Source organism: Pipistrellus kuhlii, unplaced genomic scaffold (genome assembly GCF_014108245.1).
Source record: "Pipistrellus kuhlii isolate mPipKuh1 unplaced genomic scaffold, mPipKuh1.p scaffold_m20_p_2, whole genome shotgun sequence".
Classification (NCBI taxonomy): domain Eukaryota; kingdom Metazoa; phylum Chordata; class Mammalia; order Chiroptera; family Vespertilionidae; genus Pipistrellus; species Pipistrellus kuhlii.
This window is the reverse complement of record NW_023425515.1, coordinates 135,537,169-135,561,492: the sequence shown is the minus strand read 5'-3', so window position 1 is coordinate 135,561,492 and position 24,324 is coordinate 135,537,169. Positions and strand designations below refer to the sequence as shown.

The 24,324-nt window shown below is 39.7% G+C and overlaps 1 protein-coding gene across 4 annotated transcripts in view; it reads right to left on the bottom strand.

The window, feature by feature from the left end:
* Nucleotides 1-9,785, bottom strand: part of ZNHIT6 (zinc finger HIT-type containing 6) — a 54,886-nt gene extending 45,101 nt beyond the window's left edge. The window contains exons 1-5 of one of the 4 annotated variants that reach the window (XM_036446156.2): nt 9,242-9,784; nt 8,763-9,037; nt 7,599-7,664; nt 6,251-6,357; nt 6,080-6,165 (exon numbers count right to left, since the gene is read on the bottom strand). In XM_036446156.2, coding sequence (XP_036302049.1) covers nt 6,080-6,165; nt 6,251-6,357; nt 7,599-7,664; nt 8,763-9,037; nt 9,242-9,613 — 906 coding nt within the window. In that variant the 5' untranslated portion in view covers nt 9,614-9,784. Of the gene's footprint in view, nt 1-6,079; nt 6,166-6,250; nt 6,358-7,598; nt 7,665-8,762 lie in introns of all 4 variants that reach the window. The other 3 variants (XM_045584384.1, XM_045584382.1, XM_045584383.1) reach the window with 3 other exon arrangements.
* Between the last annotated feature and the right edge of the window lie 14,539 nt (nt 9,786-24,324).

Genomic DNA, 24,324 nt, shown 5'->3' with positions numbered 1-24,324 from the left:
AAATAATAAGGGATCAACAAGAAATAAAGAATACATTGTCTGAAATAAAAAATATTATACAGAGTCCTATAAACAGAATGGAAGATCACGAGAATCAAGTCAAAGATTTGGAACATAAAGAGCCAGAAGATACTCCTCTGCAGAAGCAAGAAGACAAGAGAATCCAGAAAGTTGAAGATAATGTAAGAAACCTCTGAGACAACTTCAAGCGAACCAACATCAGAATTATGGGGGTCCCAGAAGAGAGAGAGCAAGACACCGAAAACATACTGAAAGAAATAATGACAGAAAACTTCCCCCACCTGTTGAAAGAATTAGACCTACAAGTCCAGGAAGCGCACAGAACCCCGAACAAAAGGAATCCAAAGAGGACCACACCAAGACACATCATAATTAAAATTCCAAGAGCAAAAGACAAAGAAAGAATATTAAAAGCAGCAAGAGAGAAACAACCAGTTACCTATAAAGGAGTACCCATACGATTGTCAGCTGATTTCTCAACAGAAATCATGCAGGCCAGACAGGAATGGCAAGAAATATTCAAGGTGATAACAAGAACCTACAGCCAAAAATACTCTACCCAGCAAAGCTATCACTCAGAATCGAAGGCTAGATAAAGAGGTTCAGGAAAAAAAAAAAAAAAAAAAAAAAAAAAAAAAAAAAAAAAAAAAAAAAAAAAAAAAAAAAAAAAAAAAAAAAAAAAAAAAAAAAGCTAAACCAGAATTATATCACCACCAAACCAGAATTATATGAATTGCTGAAGGGGGTTATTTAGGAAGAGGAAGAAGATAAAGATAAAAATTATGAACAACAAATACGTAAGTATCAACAAGTGAATCTAAAAACCAAGATAATTAAAAAATCTGATGAACAATATTAACTGGTGAATATAATAGAATCAGAGGTATGAAGGGGAGTGAACTGATGATTCTCGGGGAAAAGAGGAGTGGGGAGTGTGGGAAGAGACTGAACACAAACTGTGCACCTATGGATGAGGACAATGGGGGGTGGGGAAAGGGCAGAGGGTTGGGTGGGAACCTGATGGAGGGGAGCAATGGAGGGAGAAAAAAAAATGAGGAACATCTGCAATAATATGAACAATAAAGATTTATTAAAAACAAACAAACAAACAAACAAACAAACAAAAGAGCTTCCCAGGTTAAAAAAAAAAAAGCTCAATGAGTTCATCTCCCCGAAATCATAGAACAAAACAAATTTTAAAGTGACTTCTTTAAGAAAAAAAGGATTTTAAAAAATGAGTAATAAGATGATGGTAATATATATACCTATCAATAATTAACTTTAAATATAAATGGTTACATGCTTCAATCAAAAGACAGATGGCTAAATGGTAAGAAAAAAAGACCCATACGTATGCTGCCTACAGAGACCTACTTCAGATAAAAAAAAAATCACAAAAACTGAAAGTAAAGAAATGGAAAGTATTATTTCATGCAAATGGAAACAAAGGAAAACAAGTTGGGGGAACAACAGTTCTATCAGACAAAATAGAGTTTAAAACAAAGGCTGTATATAACAAGAGATCAGGAAGGACCCAGCAATTCAACTTCTGGGTATTAACCAAAGAAAGCCAAAACACTAACTTGAAAAGACAAAAACATCCCTATATTCACTGAAACATTATTTATAATAACCAAGATATGAAATCAATCTAAGTGTCCATCAATTGACAACTGGTAAAGAAGCTGTGGTGCATATATAAAATGAAATATTACTCAGCCCTAAAAGAATGAAATCTTGCCATTTGTGACAACATGGGTGGACCTAGTGGTTATTCTGCTAAGTTAAATACGTTCAAGAAAGACAAATACCATATGATTTCAAATATGTGTGTAATCTGAAAAACAAAACAAACAAAAAAACCCAGAAACAAACTTATAGAAACAGAGAACGAACTGTTGATTGCCAGGTGGGAGGGGGTGTTCTAACGTTGTGTGTCATAGCATAGTCGTCTGGAAGTTTGTCTGGATGGTAGTTCTTCTGTTCAGTCGATTTGCTTATTACGATTTTATTATTATAGATGGTTCCCTAAACTGATATAAAACTTTTCCAAATGATAAAAATGGTTCGCTGTGCCGAAATTGTTTGTATAAACAATGTAGATTATTTGCATTCCTTCTAGGAGTCTGGGATTTGGTACAAGCTGGCAGAGGGTGCTTGTGCAATCAGTTCCCAATAAAAACCTTACACAGTGAGTCTCTAATGGTGTTCCCTAGTAGACAACACTTCACATATGTTATCACAGCTCACTGCCAAAGGAATTAACTGTACTGTGATTCCAAAGGCAGAGGATTCTTGGAAACTTGCATTTGAATTACTCTAGACTTTACCCCACATGCTTTTTCATTTTGCTAATTTTACTCAGTACCCTTTCACTGTAATAATATAACCACAAGTACAAATGTATGCAGAGTTCTGTGAATCCTTCTAGCAAATTCCTTCTATCAAGCCAAGGGTAAAATTAGGACTTGCAACAAAAATATATTCTGTCATCACTAGTATCTGACTTTGAATTGGAAGTCCTAGCTTTTTCAATAAGGAGAGAGGGGGAGAGAGAGAAGGGAGGGAGAGTGAGAGAGACAGAGATCAAAATATTAAGGATAGGAAGAAATTGTGATGAATTATTTACAGAAAAAAAACCCTAAATAATTTATAGATAAGATACTGGAATAGATTATAATATGGCTGCTCACTATAAAATAAACAATAACAAAAAATCATTCATAAATACCAGCAAAAGATAATAAAATTAAAATGCTATTTAAATTAGCATGAAAAAATTGTGCCCAGAAATAAATTTAGTAAGAAATGTGCAAGACCCCACTGAGAAAATTAGAGAGATATTAAAGAAGACACAAATAAATGCAGAGATACAACACAACCAAGGATTTAAAGATTCAATGCTAAAAAGATGTCTCATCACTCAAGTTATTTTACTATAAAAATAAATGGAACCCCGATAAAAAAAATACTCAGGTTGGGGCAGGAAGAACTGTAGAACCAACAGGCTGATTTTTCCAATTTATAGAGAATTACAAAGAATATAGCCATACTCTCGAAAATGAACAAAGAGGGAGGACTTGCTCCATTAGATAGGTTTCAATAAAAACAAATAAACAACAAATTACAACAACAACAAACACTGCTACAATAACTGGTGTAGATAGTGGAACAGCCAGAAACTGACCCAAACATATATGGATGTTTGATATATGACAAATATGGTCTTGCAGAGCAATAATGAAAAGATGAACTTTTCAATAAATGGTGCTAGTAAGAGTGGATTATTCATATGGAAAATTAAATGGGATCTCCACTTGCCATGTTACACAAAAATTAATTCCAGGTAGTTTACAGCTATAAATGTGAGATGCAACACTAAAAGCTTTTAGAAAATAACTATGAGAGAACTTTATAACTTCCAGGTAGGTAAGGATTTTTTTATAAACACATAAAACTATGAACAAAACATGATAAATTTGACTATATTAACATCAAGAACATTTATTTACCACAAGACACTATAGAGTGAGAAAAAAAAACAAAAAGCAAAGTATGAAATAAGATATTTACAGCACAGACAACCAACAACCAGCATCCAAGAAATACAAAGAATTCCTAAAAACCAGTAAGAAGGCTAACCAATGAAAAAATGAGCAAAAGCCTTAAACAGGCATTCCACAAAAGAGAAAATCCAAATGGCCAATAAAATATTTGAAAGGTGTTCAATCTCATTAGGAATCAAGAGAACTGCAAATTAAAAACCACAATAAAATTATGCAGCGATCTAATGGACAAGTTTAAAAAAAATGTATTTTTATTGACTTTGGAAAGGAAGAGAGAGGGAGAAAGAGATAGAAACATCAATGATGAGAATCATTGATCGGCTGCTTTCTGCACACCCCAAACTGAGCATCGAGCCCACAACCCAGGTATGTGTTCTCACTAGAATCAAACTCTAATCTCCTGTCATAGGATGACACTCAACCACTTAGCCACATTGGCTGGGCAACAAAAATTTTAAAACTTTGACCACATCAAATATTGGACAGGATGTGACAATAGGTGCCATTTACGCTCTACTGGGAACTGGTACAACCACTTTAGAAAATGTTTTGGTAACACCTAGTCAAACTGAAGATATGTACACTCCACAACAAAGCAATTCCACTCCCAGATATAAATCCCAGAAAAACATGTGCGCACGCAAACTACAATTCATAAACAAATGGTTCATAGTAGCATTGTTTCTAATTTTTTTCTCTTCTTATTACAGAAAACTCAAAGTCTACCAAGAAAAGAATGGATAAATTGTGGTGCAGTTTTAAACTAGAAAATTATTCAGAAATAACAATGGATTAGAGAAGGGCACAAGGGGGAGCAGGGAACTTTTGAGAAGCAGGTGAATGCTCTAATTTTAGACTTGAATGGTCATTAGATGGATGTTAACTTTATAATTATTTATTAGACAGTGTATTTCTTTTATGCTTTTTTTTTAATGTGCATGCCATACTTCACAATAAAAAGAAAAAATTAAAGAGCAATTTATCTTTTAAGTAGAATTCTAATTAAGCTTAAGGAAAAAAGATGCACGATAATCTTTCTTTCAGATACATGTCATATCATTTCTGTACTAAAAACACCAATAAAACGTGTTTAAAAGGCCGAAACCAGTATGGCTCAGTGGATAGAGCGTCAATCTGCAGACTGAAAGGTCCCAGGTTCGATTCCAGGCAAGGGCATGTACATTGGTTGTGGGCACATCCCTCATAAGGGGCGTGCAGGAAGCAGCTGGTTGATGTTTCTCTCTCATCGATGTTTCTAGCTCTCTATCCCTATCCCTTCCTCTCTGTAAAAAAATCAATAAAATAAAAAACAAACAAACAAACAAAAAATGTGTTTAAAAGGTATTAAAATTCTACAACTTCAATATTAAAATAGTGTCTGAAAAAAATGGACATAATTCCATGACATGATTTAATATTATTAAAGAATTTCTGGAATAACTGCTGCAAAATAACTCAAACATGTAAGCTTTAATTTTGAATAGTGCTCAATGAATGAAAAAAGGATGAGCCCTGGCTGGTGCCTCAGCTGGTTAGAGCATCATCCCAGACACCAACAGGTCTTAGTGTGGATTCCCTAGGACACACATACCTAGGTTCGGTCCTCAATTGGGGCATGTATGAAAGGCAACAAATCGATGTTTCTCATTTTCTCTCTCTTCCTCCCTCTATCTAAAATCCATAAACACATGCTCAGATGAGGATTAAAAAAAAAAAGAGATGAAATGAAAATTATGTGTATTGAAATAGCTTGTCCTGTTAGCTATTCCTTTAAATCCATGATCTGCTTCTTAATAATTCTAATAGCATTATCATCTGTACCGCAAGCAACTGCCTTTAAACTGGTCTCGCTGCTTCCAATCTCCCACTCTTACCAGCTAAAGTCCATTTTCCAGACAGCAGAGTGATCTTTCTAAAAGCATACTCTCAGAACCTTCCTATGTCTTTTAGTTTCACTTAGAATAAACTAGAACCAAAGATTAACGTTCTCCTCAACCACACTTTAGTCGCATTGCCCTATTTCAATTCTTCAAACACACCAGCCTCGTTCCCAACTGTCTTTACTTTTGTCTCTACCTGGTATAGTTTTCCTCCAAATGTTCACAAGACTGCCTCTTTCTCATCATTCAGATCACTGCTTAAATGTCATCTCTCAAAGAAGCTTCTCCTGACCCCTGTATCAAAAACAGTACCCTCACAACCTCTTCCCAACAAACAGTACTCTCATTTTCTTTAACCTCCTGTGCTTCTTTATTTTCCACATGCACTAATTCCACTTGAAATTAAATATTTATTTCTACACAACTTCTGTTTCTCCCCTTACAAGACAAGTTCCATGAGGTGAAGGCCTTTGTTTTGGTCAATGGTGTATCCTAGTAACTGGAATAGACTTCAGACCGTAGTGGCCACCTAAAACATTTTGTTGAGTGAAAAAAATGAATCTAATTAATTAAAAGGAATTCTAACTGGAAAAGATTAGAAGAAATACTTACATGTTTATTGCTTAATGATCTTTTCAATAAAGCATCTCTGGAAATATGGTCTGCTGTTCTTGCCACATCTTCCAAAAATCGATAATCTAAAAATTTCAAAACAGAAAAATAAACACACAACATACAGCAATGGCCAGGAAGCACCAATCTGCTATGCATAAGATGGCTTACCACTTAGGAGATCCATTTCAGTAAACTGTTGTAATGAAACATAGGCAGTTTTATCTCGAACTCCATTACATGTCAGTTCTGCTTTGTGTTTCTTTACACAGGGCAAACTGAAGAGAAAAGAAGAGTCACTTTTATATTTTTGAGGTAACAATGGTACAGATAGAGATAATAAGGTAGGAAATTATCTACCCTGTTTTCCTGAAAATAAGACAGTGTCTTATATTAATTTTTGCTCCCAAAGATGCGCTAGGTCTTATTTTCAGGGGATGTCTTATTTTTCCATGAATAAGAATACAGTACACATTTATTGTTAAGTGAAAATAAAGGAAATTTATTACCTGTATACGGTATGGTAGTATGGTAGTTGTCAACACAAACCAGACAAACTGTGAATCCTACAGTATCAAGAATTTACTCATTTATTCAATGACAATCATGTCATCATCTTCTGGAACATCATCATAACAATCCAATTCCTGAATTTCCTGGTGAATTTCTTGTGAATCTATTTCTTTCAGAATCAGTGGACCAAACCTCTCATGTTTAGCCTGGGGGGGCCTTATATTTCACTCAGAAGGAAACCTGTAAGTAGGTCTTATTTTCGGAGGATGTCTTATTTTCGGGGAAACACGGTACAATAATAAAAGTGTAATATGCTAATTAGACCAGACGTCCTTCAGGATGACCTTCTTGACAAAGCCAGGTCTGAAAGGGAAGCCCAGGTCCTGGGCGCCTGCTGGTGGCTGGAGGAGGGAAGCCCGGGCCCCAGAGGGAAGCCGGTGTCAGCAGCCGGGGGAAGGCAGGCTACTTTTCCATGAATTTTCGTGCATCGGGCCTCTTGTATACTAGAGGCTCAGCATGCACAAAATTGTGTGAGGTTAGGGTCCCTAGGCCTAGCCTGGCCTCTGTCAGATGGCCTCTGCCGCCCTGCCCCGGGAAGCTCCACGATGCTCACAGCCCCTCGACTGTTCCCGAGGCTCTCCCTGCCCTTCGACTGCTCTGTGAAGCTTGCTGCTGCCCCTCGAAGCTCACCGCTGGATGCTCCGAGACCCCCGCACCCACCACTGCTCCGAGAGGCTCCCCTGACCCCGCAACTGCTCCAGGAAACTCCCCAGCCCTGCGACTGCTTCGCAAAACTTGCTGCTGCCTAGATGACTGCTCTGCTAACCTCACGGCCACCCCACAAAGCAGCCCGCCACCCCTGCTCAACAGTCCCTAGTCCCTCCTCATGGTGAGCAGCTCGGGGGCTGGAGGAGAGGGGGGACAGAGAGGTGGTCCATGCACTTCATGGTGACCGGTTGCCCGTTTGGTCATGACACCACCCAGCTCTTTATATATATTAGGATACCTGCAAGAATGCCGCATACAACGTGGACATCTGTACTTGGCTTCTTCTGTACCACAAGTTTCACATCTGTAAAAACCCACATGAAACATAAGTTATCCGTTATTAATTCTACTTATTTGTTTATAAGATTTTAATGAATCAATTACTCATCACAATCAATTTGCAGACACAGTGAATAAAATATATGCAAGCACATGACAAAATACTCACTAGCTTGTCAAACATTGTTAGAAAATTCTCTTCTAGGAAACCGTCTCCAAATGACTACTACATTTACAACGTTACTAGCAATATGTAACTCAAGAAAATATGTATTAGATTTGTTTAAAAAATCATCTCACTTTTGACTTCTTTTACTGCTATCATCAGAAAAAGGGATTATTCAATGACATTTTTAACTTGTAATTCCTGGCAATTTCTTAACGACTGTGTGTGTGCTATATCCAGAAGTTCAATCCATGAATTATGTTTAGATATATTTACAGGCTCACACACCAGTAAAATTTGTAAGACTCAGTCAAATTCAGAGAATAGCAGTTGAACCTTTTTCCTCAACTACACACGCAACCTGGTATAGGCATCAGAATAATCTAGGTCTGTTATATGTGCCTTCACCTGCTAGTCTAGGACCTATTGTGTTCTAGCTAGTAAAAGTCCCAAGAACCTGATCCCTCTTTGTTTCCTATGTCACATGATCACATACAACTGGAAAAACAAATAAAAATAACGAATAGTAACAGCATTCTTAGAAAACTAAACAACTGGACTAGTTTAAGTGCATTTTTGTAGGATTTTAACTTAACCTACTGTGTCTCGTTAGTTTTATTAGCCTTTTCCTCACCTCTATCCTCCCTCAAAATAAATACTGAGTCAAGGGCACATCAAGTCAAGCCAGAATCTGGTCCAAAGATTTTCTGGTCCCCAGAATTTTCACCTTCTGACTTGCTCACGGGACACTATCAACCTCACAATATTTTCATTGAATCTGTTATCTGACAAAACCCTCCACAGCCCCAATTCCTCGGTCCCCACTCCCACCACCCAGTTTCCAGGGACCCAACTTGTGCTTCATTTCCTGCACCTGCTGGCTGTGCAGTTTCCATCAAACCGGACAGCAGAGGCCTCCACGGCCTCATCCCCCCAATGGCCTTCTCGGAGCCCTACCTTGTCATGGCCAGTTTCCGCTTCGAGCCCACGGGGCAATTGATCGGGGGCTCTTCTTTCACCTTGGTGTCCTCCAGTATTTCTTCCTTCAGGAAACACTTTTCTTCTTTTACACACGCTTCATCCATCACTTCTTCCTTTATGTTCTGGGTGAACAACACCATCTCTTCCTCCTGTTTTATCTCCAAGTGGTCTTTCCCCTCTTCCTTCACGTCCGGCCAGTCCATCACCTCCTCCTTCACCTTCACTTTCTCCTCCTTGATCTCTGGCCCATCCTCCACCTTCTCCTCCTTGATCTCTGGCCCATCCTTCACCTTCTCCTCCTTGATCTCTGGCCCAATCTCCACCTTCTCCTCCTTTATCTCTGGCCCATCCTCTACCTTCTCCTTCTTGATCTCTGGCCCATCCTCCACCTTCTCCTCCTTGATGTTTGGCCCATCCTCCACCTTCTCCTCCTTGATTTCTGGCCCATCCTCCTCCACCTTCTCTTCTTTTACCGCCCAACCGCCCTCCGCCTCCTGCTTCACCTCCAGCTTCACCTCCACGGGGTCCGGCTTCTCCTCCTTCACCTCAGGCCCGTCCTCCGCCTCCTGCTTTATCGGCCGGCCCTCCAGCATACCTCCCTCCGTCTCCGGCCAGTCCGTGTTCTCCAGCTTCACAGCCGCTGGGAACGCCCGCGTTTCCTCCCCCGCCCCCGGTGCAGTCCCTTCTTCTCCACCCGCGGTTTGCTCCGCTCCTGTCAGCCCCTTCGCCGCCGCTCCACCGCCGGCCTCGAGCGGCAGCCGCGCCCCCTCAGCCCCGCGCCGGAGGCCGCCTCCCGACGTGGTTTCATTGTCAGCGGCAAAATCCATCAGCGCGAGACCCTGGGCCTCCGCTGCCACCCTGTCCTCCACGGGGCTGGCCCCCGCCGGGAGGTGTGAGTTACCAGCGGGGAGAACCTCACAGGCCCACGTGCTGGGAGATCCAGGCCCTGAACGCCGACCTGGTGTGGTCCTCCGAGCGTCGTAAAGCAACGCGTCTGCGCGACACCACTTCACGACTGGGAAAGGTCTTTACGGCTCTCCGGAAGTCCACCCAGATCCAATGAGAGCATGGGCGTGAGGCCACGCCCCGCCGTGGTCCCGCCTTCAGGGCGGGCTTTGCCCAGCTGGTCCCCTCGGGGGCTGCCTCCCGCCCCGCCCTCCGCACCTGATGACAGCTCCAGGGTCGGGAGGGAAGCCTGGAGGGAAGCCTAAAGGTAATCTTGGGAAGGGAAGACCCACCTGATCTGTCTGAAAGATGAAATCTAATCTTGTATGGAAATGGAATAAAAATGTGTACGCCTCCACAGGCTTCAGTTTCTTCACTCATGACCTGGAGGTGATGGTATTACAAACCTCTTAGTGTTACTGTGAGGATCAAATGGAATTGCGCTTGGAAAGAAGCTAGCCTGGACTGAAACAAACTCAATATATGGTGGCTCTTCTACTGGTCATCCAGACAGGTTTCCCGTAGAACAGAAGGAGTAACTTTTCTTCTATCAATCCTTCTTCATAGCCCAAATCATGGTGCTGTTAGGTTTTGTTAGCAGATATTCTCTGCATATCTCTTAATTTTATTTTTCCCACCTCTTTATTGTTTCCAGATATTTCCTGGGAGATTTCCCTAATTTCTACCTTACTAATGTGTTATTTGAAGGTATCCCATCTGTAATAGTCAACCCATCCACTAAATTCATTTCAGTTGATTTATTTTTTCATAATCAGTATCTTCATCTTATTATTGCTTTACAATATTCTCCTTTATATTTTTGTAGGTATTTATTTTACTCATTTAAAATGTATCACTTTTTTTGTCCATTAATTCTGCGTCTCTAGTACAAATTGTCCAGTGTTCTAACAGTTCTTTATGAAATTATACTCCTTAGATGCTGTAATATTTTCCCATGATCTCATATTTATTTGGGAATATCAGCAACTTTAGATATAATTCATACTAACTCATACTTGAAAAGGGAGCATCAAAGCCCAAGTGATTTTTGTTTGTTTGTTTGAGAGGGGAAGTAAAGAGGAGAGTGGATGAGCCTTAGGGTAGAAAATCTTTGGTGTTGCAATCTGGGCTTGTCCCAATCTGCCCTTCCATGAGGAGAACATGCCATTCAGGTTACCTTCTGCATTTGTCATCCCTTTCCTAAGAACTAATACTGTTTTCTGTAGTTAGACCCCAGGATGGAAGAAAGAGAATAAAAGAGCTGTTCCAAACTAACCTGTATTCACAGCTATGAGCTCTATTGATGTTACCCTTCCTCCTCGGGCGGGTGCTGGGCTGGTCCCGCTGTTTTCTATGCCCACCTTGAGTTGGGGTGGTCTGTGATCCATCCAGGGTAATGTGGATAGAAAGGGCACAATCAGAGATATCTCCTATTCTACCCCTTACCTCCAACAGTGTCCATCTATGACTCCAGGAAAGCCACCACAATGAGACCCAACTCCCTTTCATTTCCTAGGGGTTTCTCAAAACTTCTGAGTTAGGCTTCAAGAACCATCATCTCCTTCTCACTTGCATAACATCTTCAGGATTAGACGTGGGGACTCCAGGAAACAATAGTGTTATTAGTTAAGAATGGGATTCTCCATAGTGAAATTTAGAAAATAGAAATGTAATACATTTCTTAAATGCTTCCATAACATTGTTCATGTATTCCCAGGATGCAAAAGGCTTCACTATATTCACAATTTGAGGAAGTGTAGTAATTTCCATATGCTTGTCCATGGACCCTTGCATCAGCATCATTTGTTATACTTGGTCAAAAACAGATTTCTGGGCTTCTCCTAGAGGTATTGAACCAGAATAGAGTGAGTGAGCTGTTGGGAATTATTTTCTTTTTAATTTAAAAATTTTTTATTTCCCCTCTATTTCTATGAGTTTATTTCTTTGTTTAATCATTTCACCTTTTTCAAGCCTGGTCTCTGTATCTATGAGTCTGTTTTTATTTTGTTTGTTACTCTATTTTGTTCGTTAGATTCTGCATATAAATGAGGCAATATGGTACTTGTCTTTCTCTGATTTATTTCTTTAGTTCATTTAGCATAATACTTCCCAGGTGTCACAAAAGGTAAGTTTTTTATTTTTTTATTTTTTTTATGGCTGAGTAGTATTCCGTTGTGTAAATGTACCATGGCTTTTTTATCCACTTGACTACTGATGGCCATGTAGGCTGCTTTCATATCTTGGCTTTCTATAATAATAAAAGCATAATATGCTAATTAGACCAGACATCCTTCCAGGACGACCTTCCGGACGAAGCCAGAACTGTGAGGGAAGCCTGGGTCCCAGGTGCCAGAGGGAAGCTGATGCCAGCCGTTGGGGAAGAAAGACCTACTCTTGCACCAATTTTGTGCTTCGAGCCTCTAGTTGTAAGTAATGCTGCAGTGAACGTAAGGGCACATATATTATTTTGAATTAGTGTTTCAGGTTTATTTGGGTATATTCCCCAAAATGGAATTGCTGGGTTTTAAGGCATTCTATATTTAATTTTTTTTCAGGTCACTCCATACTGCTTTCCTGCTGGGAAATATTTTTAACAAGTATCTCTGTGTGTACTTCTTTTTAAAAAATATATTTTTTATTATTATTATTTTTTTTTTTTTTTTACAGAGAGGAAGGGAGAGGGATAGAGAGTTAGAAACATCATTGAGAGAGAAGCATCGATCAGCTGCCTCCTGCACACTCCCCACTGGGGATGTGCCAGCAACCAAGGTACATGCTCTTGACTGGAATTAAACCCAGGACGCTTCAGTCCCCAGGCTGATGCTCTATCTACTGAGCCAAAGCAGCTAAGGTTCTGTGTGTACTTCTTATGTACAATCAGGTTCAGGAACCCGTGAAAGGCATTACAACTGCACTGTCCAATGTGACAGCCGCTAGTCACAGTGGCTATTGAGCCCTTGATATGTGGTCATCGAAATTGAGACATGCTATAAGTGTAAAATGCACACTGGATTATAAAGATAGTACAAAGAATATGAAATTCTTCTTAATAACATTTTTATATTGATTACATATTGAAATGATAGGATCTACACTAATAAAAGAGAAATATACAAATGGACTGTACCTCTGTAACTGCCATCAACCAATCAGGAGTGAGTATGCAAATTAACCCAATAAAGATGGCAGTTTAATTTGCATATGCAGGCATGGAGTGGCAGGGCAGAGCAGGACACCTGCTATGAGGAAATGGGGGTGGAGGGAGCTACGGGAGTGGTGCTCCTGCCAGGAGTGAGTACTTCCAGGCCCCCCAGGCGGCCGGTAGCAAAGCTAGGGGAAGGAAGGCCTATTCTTGCATGAATCTTTATGCAACGCACCTCTAGCTTTAGATTTATTAGGTTTTGATATATTATTAAAATTAATTTCAATTATTTTTATTTACCTTTTAAGTTATACATCTGGTTCCATTTCTGTTAGACAGTGCTACACTAGGAAATGTTATTAAAATTCAAATTTCAACTAGATGGGGTTAACATAAACTGAATACTCAAGAATAAGCACTCTGATATTAAACTATATTACAAAGCTATAGTAATCAAAAAGGTATTATACTAGCATAACAACAGATACATAGATTAATAGAACAGAATAGAAAGCCCAGAAATAAACCCATACCTATGTGATCAGGTAGTCTAAGACAAGGGAAGCATGTTATAATGGGGTAAAGACAGTCTCTTCAACAAATGGTGCTGGCAACACTGTAGAGATGCATGCAAAACTATGAAAATGAACTGGTTTCTTACATCATACACAAAAATAAAACAAAAAAGAATTAAAGACTTTAAATGTAAGACCTGAAACCATAAAACTCTTAGAAGAAAACATAGGCAGAAAACAACCTGACATTGATCTTAGACTTTGTCTCCTGAGGCAAGGCAACAAAAGAAAAAATAAACAAATAAGACTACATCAAACTGAAGAGTATTTGTCCAGTGAAGGAAACTATCAACAAAACAAAAAGAGAACAAACTGATATTTGCAAATTATGTGTCTGATAAGGAGTTAATATCCAAAATATATAAAGATGCCTGGTTGTTGTGGCTCAGAGGTTGAGCATCAACCTAGGATCCAAGAGGTTGCCAGTTCGATTCCCAGTCAGGGCATATACCTGGGTTGGAGGCTTGATTCCCAGTAGGGGCCAGGCAGGAGGCAGCCAATTGATGATGTTCCTCTCTCATTGATGTTCCTATCTCTCTCTCCCCCTCCCTTTCTGTCTCTGTAAAAATCAATAAAAATCTATAATAATAGTATAATATGCTAATTAGACTGGACAGCCAAACAACTTTCCAGATGACCTTCTGGACAAAGCTGGAGTTGCAAGGGCCAAGGCAAGCTGCTGCGGCTGCGAGGGCCAAGCACCTTGCACAAATTTTATGCACTGGGCCTCTAGTATATGTATAAAAAAACTCCAACTCAGGACCAAAGAAAAACACACACTCCCAAACCAAACAATCTGATTAAAAATGAACAGAGGACCTGAATAGATATTTTCCAAAGAAGACATACTGATGGCCAACAGACATATGAAAAGATGCTCAACATCACTATTCATTATTTGATTTGCAGGAAAATGCAAATCAAAACCACAATGAGATATTATCTTGTACTTGTCAGAATGGCTATTATCAAAAAGTCAACAAGTAAGTGTTGGCAAGAATGTAGAAAAGTGAGGACCCTCTTTCATTCACTGTTGGTTGGATTGTAAATTGGTGCTGCCACTATGAAAAACAGATGGGAGGTTCCTAAAAAAAAAAATGAAAAATAGAACCAGCACATGACTCAGCAATTCCACTTCTGGTCAGGTTTGATTCCAGTCAAGGGCACATACTGAGATTATGGGCTCAAGCTCCAGTAGCGGGTGTGCAGGAGGTAGCTGATCAATAATTCTCTCTCATTGATGTTTCTATCTCGCCCTCTCTCTTCCTCTCTCTGAAATAAATAAAAATATATTATAAAAATTTAATAAGTAACAGGGATGTAATATAGGGCACAGGGAATATAGTCAAATATATATATAAAACCCTAATATGCAAATCAACTGAATGGTGGAATGACCAGAATGATTGGGCACTATGACTCGCACTAATCACCCTGATCACCTGATTGGGTTTGCTGGCCAACTTCCTGGTCTCCTCCCTCTGGCCAGCAGGCCCTGATTGCCCGCTGAGGAATGGGGCAGGAGGTGGCAGTGGATGCAGGCAGTGCCAGGCCAAGGAAGGTGCAGGAGGGGGTGGAGCCGGATGCTAGCACCCAGTGGGAAGCCCGGGTCCTGGGTGTGGGTAGCTGAGGGAAGCTGGTGCCAGAAGCTAAGGGAAGGAAACCTACCCCTGCATGAATTTTGTGCACCGGATCTCTAGTATTATAATAATTTTGTACAATGATAGTTACTAGACTCAATGATGATCACATCATAAAGTATATAAAAATGTAAAATCACTATTTTTGAACACCTGAAAGTGATGTAATGTTTTACATCAACTATACTTAATTTTTTTTTAGAGAACAAGGAAAGGAGAAAGAAAGAAACATCAATGTGAGAAGGAAACATCCATAGATTGCCTCCTGTACTCGTTCCAACCAGAGGTAAAACCCTCAATCTGGGTATATGCCCTAACTCAAGCATGTCAAACTTGCAGTCTACAGGCTGCATGTGGTCCACAACAAATATTTTTGTGGCCCAGACAATATAACAGTATGTAAGAAACATTTTAATAATAATTTTGTAACTTAATTTTTATAATATTCTGTAATTTGTAATCCTATATAATAAAACCCTAATGTGCAAATCAACCGAACAGTGGAATGATTGGTCACTATGAAGCACACTGACCAGCAGGGGCAGACGCTCGATGCAGAACCTGCCCCCTGGTGGTCAGTGTACTCCCACAGGGGGAGTGACTCTCAGCTAGAAGCTGAGCTCACAACTGGTGAGTGCAGTGGCAGTGGTGAGAGCCTCTCCTGCCTCCTCAGCAGCACTAAGGACCCCTGGGGGGATGTCAGCCTGCCAGCCTAGGCCCACTGCCCCCAGCAGTCTGACATCCCCGAAGAGGTCCTGGACTGCGAGAAGGCACAGGACAGGCTGAGGGACCACTCTCTCCCAGTGCATGAATGTCATGCACTGGGCCTCTAGTTTTTAATAACGAACTACAATGTTTGCTAATGATTGATTACTGTAATCGTGTTACATTCATTTCCCATACACATCTTATGCTCAGGCACACCATTTCTCTCCACTAATACTAGGAGCGAATATTTCAGCAACCACTTGCCACATCATTAGTCTTGGATGGACTTGTTTGGTGTGCACAATAGGAAATATTTCTCTTTCAGAGAACAAGAAAAATGGGTTTATTTGCATTTCGCTTATTAATTTGGGCAGTTATTCAGTGTCTGGTAAGTTAATGTTCAAGAAAAAGTATTAGCCAAAAACCGGTTTGGCTCAATGGATAGAGCGTTGGCTTGGGGACTGAAGGGACCTGGGTTCGATTCCGGTCAAGGGCATGTGCCTTGGTTGCGGGCATATCCCCGGTGGGGGGTGTGCAGGAGGCAGCTGATTGATGGCTCTCTCTCATCTATGTTTCTAACTCTCTATCTCTCTCCCTTCCTCTCTGTACAAAATCAATAAAATATATTTAAAAAAAAAGAAAAAGTATTAAATTTTTATTAAAATGTTCTATAATTTTATGTTAATGATTACTCATTTATTTCAGCCCTTTGTATTCAGCATGTCTATCAAAACAAATCTATGTTTCTATGAAAATCAAAGCTTTTGGGTGTTTTTTGTTGTTTTTTTTTTTTTTTTTTTTTTTTTTTTTTTTTTTTTTGCAGCTCACATAAGCTTAAACCTTGTTTATTTGGCCCATGTTAGCCTTTGAGTTTGACATGCTTGCCCTAACTGGAATTGAACCTGCCACCTTTTCATGTATGGGACAACATGAAACTGAGGCATACTGGCCAGGTCATAATTAAAAAAATTAGATAAGTGTGTCAGTTTACTTACTTTGTTAATTCAGTCAATAAATATTTGTGTCTTCAATTCATAATCCAAATTTCAGTCTGAGCATCTTTGCAAATTACGTCTGGTAATGTCAGTCAAGTTCTTAAAACCCTTCAACATCTATTTGCGGCTCTTAGAGAAAAGAATTAAATCTTTATTATGATCTTGCAAAGATTCCTCATATTCTGGCCCATATCTTCTCTTCAGCCTCATCTCTAATTAGTCATCCTTCAGATATCAAGTAAGCATTACTTCCCTAGGCAAGCATTCCTTATTCTTAGCCACTCCTCCGCCATGCTCTAGCTTAGGTCAGAGGTGTGAGGTGTGTGTGTGTGTATGTGTGTGTGTGTGTGTTTAGGAGTACCTATTTCTAATTGTAATTATATATTCACTAGAGGCCCGGTGCACGAATTCATTCATGGGTGGGGTCCCTCAGCCTGGCTGGCATTTGGGATGGATCAGGGCCATCTTGCCCAGTTCCAATTGGGGCTGATTGGGGCCAGCCGGCAGGTGGTGAGGGACCACAGGAAGTTGGCCAGTTGTGGGAGCTTGGCTGGGGAAGCTCACTGACCACCAGGAAAAAGCTCCTGCATTAAGTGTCTGCCCTGTGGTGGTCAGTGAGCATCATAGTGACTGGTCATTCAGTTGACCAGTTGTAATGGTTGCTTAGACTTTTATAAATATAGATGGGTATTACCATTAAATTAACATCAGTTTCACTCCTAGATAGTAAGCTCTTTGAGCACAGGGACCTTGCCTGTTTTGCTCAATTTGAATTCTCAACTCAGAATGCAGTGTCTAGTTTACAACATGCAATGAAACATGAAGATCTGAAGGACTTGAACACTTATGTGCATCACGCACTGTGCTATTCTGTGTGATTGTAAACATTAAAATCTATACTATGCCTTCAGGGACGCCAGTGTTTAATGAAGGGAGACAAACATGTGAAGAGCAATAACAACACCTTGAAGAAAGTGCAGAATATGTTGTGTGATCTAAAGAGGAAGCAGCATACATTCCTTTGTGGGGAAAGTTTTCCCAGGGTTAACATGAAGAATGAGTAAGAATTTTACAGGAGGACAAGGAAGGAGACGAGACAGATGACTGAAAAAAAGTGTAATAACATTCAGATGATTGGATATTGTGTGTTGAATAGGAATGGCTGGAGAGCATTGACTCTGATGAGAATAGAGGGAGAGAAAGAAGACACACAGGTAATCAGAGGCCAGGTCACCAAGGCCTTATAAGCCTTTCAGAGAAGCTTGCATTTCTTCATTCTATCGGTGATCAGAGCCAGATTTATTTCCTGAGGTTGGGTTCCAAGGTTGGGATACAGAAGTAAGTGGTAAGGGTATAAACCACAGGTTGGTTCTGGGTAAGATTATTCTTTAGCAGGGGAGCATGACATACCATGACTTGCATGGGCCTATTACTACAACACAAGTAACTGTTTCTAAATAATTGACTGGACCTATTATTGGCATAGCATGATTTGGATCAAACACATAAAACATAATTTAGAAGATTCAATCATAATTGATCCAACAGACATATCCAGGACCTAGAAAAAGAAAGCCTACACTATTTGTTGCAGAGAACTACATGAAATAGATTTCTAAAAAGATTTCAGGAAAAAAATTTATTTTAAATTCTAAAAATATTACCTTTTTAATACCTGAAGCCTGAATTCAGTAAATGTGACTAGCCAGAATACTTTGTAATGAAACTAAACTAAACAAATTCCAACTATTAAACCAAAAACTTTTTGGTGTCTATTAATTATGTCATAAAAAATTAAAAAATATTTTCATTGTAGGAAGATTGAAAGAAAAATATACATTAATTTTTGTTTTATATTGAATTATGTAGGAAATATTTGAGAACAATTTAAAAGTTATTTGAATTGTGAATATTTTATATTTTATATACACAAACATATTGTGTATGTTTGCATTTGCATTGGTAGTTAAATGGTTCAACTTGTTATACAGATGTTCAACTGAGAAACAGAGAATGTAATATCAATAATGTTTAAGTAATGTTTTTATTTTCTAATAGTTCAGGAAGATCTTTATCCCTTCATGAAGAATGTTTTTTTTTTTTTATGAAACTGGGTTTCAGTGTTTACTTTGAGAACTGAGAGGTTTTCTTGAATTTCAACTCTAAATTTGTCCTGAACTAGTTACTTAGTAAAATTAAATTATGTGTAATGGATTGTTACTGAGATCATTTTTTTGTACCTGTGTGCTGTTCTAGAATTCCACTGCAAGGTACAGCCAAGATGATTGCTCAGATTTCCCATCAGTTGGTCTACTCCATAGAGGTGCCATTTTTCCCTAAGTTGGCTTTGAATTATACCAGTACTCTGAATTCAAAGCACACAGATTGCATAATTGTGTACCCAGGCTGAGGTGATAACTTCATCACACCCAATGTCAGAGCCAACTACTATGTAGGTCATGGTGAAAATTATGCTTTAATAGGGCAGAGCCCTCTGCATTGAAGCCTTAGCTTACACTTATTTTTGAACTATGAAAAACTGCTAGTCTTGTGTGGAAAGGACAAACTCATATGTGTGGGCCACAAAATGAGGTCTGCCAAAGTGTCTGCTGCCAAATACTGTGCTCCGACTGCTCAGGTCACACCTGTGCCACCAGTGCATTCCCTCTCTTTGTTTATTGTGAAGCCATCAAACAAGCAAGATAAAAACAAGACAGCTTTTTGCTTCTTACAGAAAGACCTACATTTATGTTTCATTCCAGGTAAAAAGCAGGGATGGATCTAGGGTTTTCAAGACCAGAGGCTCATACAATTTAGGGTCTTTTTTTATGAATCAAAAATTACTTTAAAAAGGGAGAAGCGAAGATGGCAGCATAGGGTAGACACTCGAATGCAGCCTACCACAACAAATTTGAATTTAGAACTGGAAAACAGGGGAGGCATTGCCCTGAAGCGCCGGACGGCTAGCTGAGAGGAGGCTCTGCCATCTGGGAAGGAGAGAGAAGGCACACTGAACCTCAGGAACTGAGAAGGTACGGAGAACTGTGTGCGCGAAAAAGCACTGGCTTACTCCTGGTGCGCAGAGAGGGCGGGCCGGGCTGAGTTTGCTACTGGCTTACTCCCAGCGCATGGAGAGGGCGGGCGGACAGCTAACTCGTGGCTGGCTTTCTTGTTTGAGAAGAAAACCGAATCAGCCTATTCCTCTGATAGATGGACCCAGACAGGGAGAGGCCAGACTGTCGGGCAGTGGGCAGAGATCTCTCAGAGGTGTGTGAAGCCAGAGGCCATTACTGAGGGACTTGGGGAGGAGCCTAAGGGAAAACAAAGTTTGTCTGCACCAACCCGAGACTCTGCCCCATCTGTGGCTGAACACAGAAGCTCTTCCAGAGGCTGGCTTTCTCTAAGGAGGGTCCGGCCGGAAGCCAAAGTTTGTCTGTGCCTTTACCAAAGAGGTGAGCGCGCCTGCAACCAATCTTCCGAAACTCTCTGTGAACAGGACTTTTCTAAGGCGAGACTGACAGGGAACCAAAGATTATCTGTGCCACCCCAAGACCCCGCCCTATCCAAGCGGTGTACAGAAGCCCTCCGAGCTGAGACACTGCTGATCCTCACAGCCACTTGGCTTGGAGATCAACACTTCCCAGTGATACCAACAATAAGCAAGGCTTAACAAACAAGGGCTACACCACGTCTGTCCACCACAGGTAACTGGGAAGGCTGTGCTACTGGGCTCTACCAGAACACCTAGCACACAAAGCTATTCCATCAAATCAGGGAAAAACAACTAAAATGCAGACAAGAGGAAGGACACAAAGGAAGGAGATGGAGGAAAAGAAAAGATTGGACATTGAGTTCAAAACTACAGTTATAAGGTTATTCAACAATATCCTAAAAAAGGCCGATAAAATAAATGAGACCTATGAGGATATGAAAGGGGATCAACTATTCAATAGAAATAAAGAAAACATTGTTTGAAATAAAAAATATTACAGAGTCCTAAAAACAGACAGGAAGATCGCAAGAATCAAGACAAAGATTTAGAACACAAAGAGCCAGAGGACACTCCTCTGCAGAAGCGAGAAGATAAGAGAATCCAGAAAGTTGAAGATAGTGTAAGAAACCTCTGGGACAATTTCAAGCGAACCAACATCAGAATTATGGGGATTCCAGAAGAAGAGAGAGAGCAAGATACCGAAAGAATACTGGAAGAAATTGTGACAGAAAACTTCCCCCACCTGGGGAAAGAAATAGACTTACAAGTCCAGGAAGCCCGCAGAACACCAAACAAAAGGAATCCAAGGAGGACCACACCAAGACACATCATAATTAAAATTCCAAGAGCAAAAGACAAAGAGAGAATATTAAAAGCAGCAAGAGAAAAGCAGGTAGTTACCTATAAAGCAGCACCCATACGATTGTCAGCTGATTTCTCAACAGAAACCATGCAGGCCAGACGGGAATGGCAAGAAATATTCAAGGTGATGAATAGCAAGAACCTACAGCCAAAAATACTCTACCCAGCAAAGCTAACACACAGAATTGAGGGCCAAATAAAGAGCTTCACAAATAAAACAAAGCTAAAAGAGTTCATCACCCCCAAACCAGAATTATATGAATTGCTGAAGGGGGTTCTTTAGAAAGAGGAAGAAGATAAAGATAAATATTATGAACAACAAATACGGAACTATCAACAAGTGAATCTAAAAACCAAGGGAATTAAAAAATCTGATGAACAATATTAACTGGTGAATATAATAGAATCAGAGGTATGGAAGGGGAGTGGACTGACGATACTCAGGGAAAAGGGGAGTGGGGGTGCGGGAAGAGACTGAACAAAAACTGTGCACTTATGGATGAGGACAATGGGGGATGGGGAAAGGACAGAGGGTGGGGTGGGAACCTGGTGGAGGGGAGCAATTGAGGGGGGGAAGAGGAACACATTTGTAATAATCTGAACAATAAAGATTTATTTAAAATAAAATAAAATTAAATTAAAAATTAAAAAAATTACTAAAAAAATTTTTAAAAATATTGCACTTTTGCAAACTTTACAAACATATGTCCATGTGAAGACATTTTCAAGGCCACTATGGTGCTCTAAGGTTTAAATTTATTTGCCTCACAGTAGCTCTGCCTCTGCAGAAAGGGTAATTTAGGTAAACTTAAAATAATTAAAATTAATTAGCTTTACCTTTTAAGCTTTAGTGTAATGAGCTAAATTATTTCACCAATAGGAAAATGTTTTTACAGTTTAAATTGTGAACTGAAAGATATTATCTGTGTGTGTGTATATATATTTTTTTTTGTTTTGGGTATTCATATTGTTACTAAATTAGAATTTATATAACAAGAAATTATAGGAGAAAATTGTTACACTGTGATGATATAGAACCTTTTAGACCTGAACTCAACAAACCACAAGTAGTATAAATATAAATACCTATGCATTTTGTAGAGAATTACATATAGGAAACACCAACATGAATGATGGTTAACTTCTTATCACAAATAATAGAGACCAGAGACATTAGATATACTTATCCAAACTGCTGGGAAAAAAATGTAACCAAGAATTCTATATCTGAAGAAAGTATTTTTCAAAAATAAAGGAGATATAAAAACAAAAAAGAGAATCACCAGCCATCCCATATTATAAGAATGGTAAGGGAAATTCTTCAGATGAAGGGGAATGACAGAAATATATTTAATTTTACTTTTATAATTAAAAAATAAATATTTAAGGAAAAAGTTATAATTCTATATTGTTGGATTAATAATACATGCAGGTGTACCATATATGACAATAATATCTCAAGGAATGAAGGAATTAAAAGGAAATATATTGTCACAGTGTTCCCATATTTGTTACATTGATTGGGGTGACATTGGTCAACATGAACATATAGTTTTTAGATGTGGGTTTTTTATGTTACAAGATCTGTCTATTGCACCATGTACCCACCATTCAAAGCTAAATCTCTGTATATTAGGATCCCCTTCTCCCTCTTCCCCTTTCCTCTAGCAATCACCTCACCCATATTTTATTTTAAATAGCTCAGTATTAGCTCCAAATGGATTGTGATAAATTAGAGCTTAATATCATAAACTCTACAGCAACTATCAAAATAAATAAAGAAAGGAATGTTCCTCCCTTTTTATAGATAAGGAAACTTCTGTGTCTAGCTATGATGAAATTGGTCATATCAAACATTCTTCTAACAAGTATAAAATCTGGATAAATATGAAAAAATCTAGAGGCCTGGTTCATGAAGTTTTTTGCCCAGATACAGTCCCTAGGCCTAGCCTGAGATCAGGGCCATCTTCCCTGGCTGCCGGCAGACAGCCCTGCCCCCTCCACCACCTATCCCGAGGTCTCTGTTTGCCATTGGGCAATTGGAGCCTGCTGACAAGAGGTTGGCCAGAAGTTTCTGCATTGAGTGTCTGCCCCCTGATGGTCAGTGTGAGTCATAATGACTGGTCATTCCACTGGTTAGTCCATTGCATATTACCCTCTTATTATATAGGCTATGCATAGCCCATGGACATGGACAATAGAGTAGTGAAGACTTGGGTGGATAGGTAGGGAGTAGGGGAAGGGAAGTAAGGGGGGGACTGATGGCTTAGGCCCACTACCTTTGGTTCTAAGCTGTTAGACATTGCCTGAGGATTCCTGGACTGTGAGACGGCACAGGCTGGGTTGAGGGACCCCCCCAAGTGCACACATTTTATGCACTGGGCCTCTAGTAAAAATATAATTAAAAAAAAGATACTCATTACATTTCTATTCACATATTTAATATCTTTCACATTATTCAGGCTTCAAGAAGGTGAAAACTCAATCTTGTTTCTTTCTGTGTTTCTAGCACCAAGGACACATAATAATTATTTGTTGAAAGAGAATGAATGAAAAAGGACAACTTTCTTTTTCTGGGTAACTCTTATTCACCTATTAAGGACCAAGGCCAGATGTTATATCCTCCAGGTTGGGTTACAGTCAAATCTGATACATCTTTGGCTCCCTAGGGCCTAGTTTGGAACTTGGTATGTGATTTATATCCTATCTAATAAAAGAGTAATATGCAAATTAACCATCACTCTGCTATACCCACAAGCCACACCCATAAGGCATGCCCACAAACCAATCAGGAGAAAATATGCAAATAAACCCAATAAAGATGGCTACAGCCACAGAGCGCAGGAGGGAGGCTCAGGTTTCCCTGGCAATGGAGGAAGCCAAGCTTTCTGCTTGCCCTTGCTGGCCTAGGCCTCCACTCAAGGCTACAAAGTTTTAATGATAGAAGAAAAATAAATCCAAACAGACATGGCGGCAGCCATGAAGCTGGAAAGAGCAGGAGGCTAGAGTTGCCCCTGATGTTGGAGGAAGCCAAGCTTCTGAAGCCCTGGCCTGCCTTGGCCTCCGCTCCCAGCTACAAAATTTCAATTATAGAAGACACATAAATCCCAACAGAAATGGCTGCTGCCACGGAGCAAGCAGGAGGCTTGGCTCCACTCCAGGCTACACAGTTTTAATTG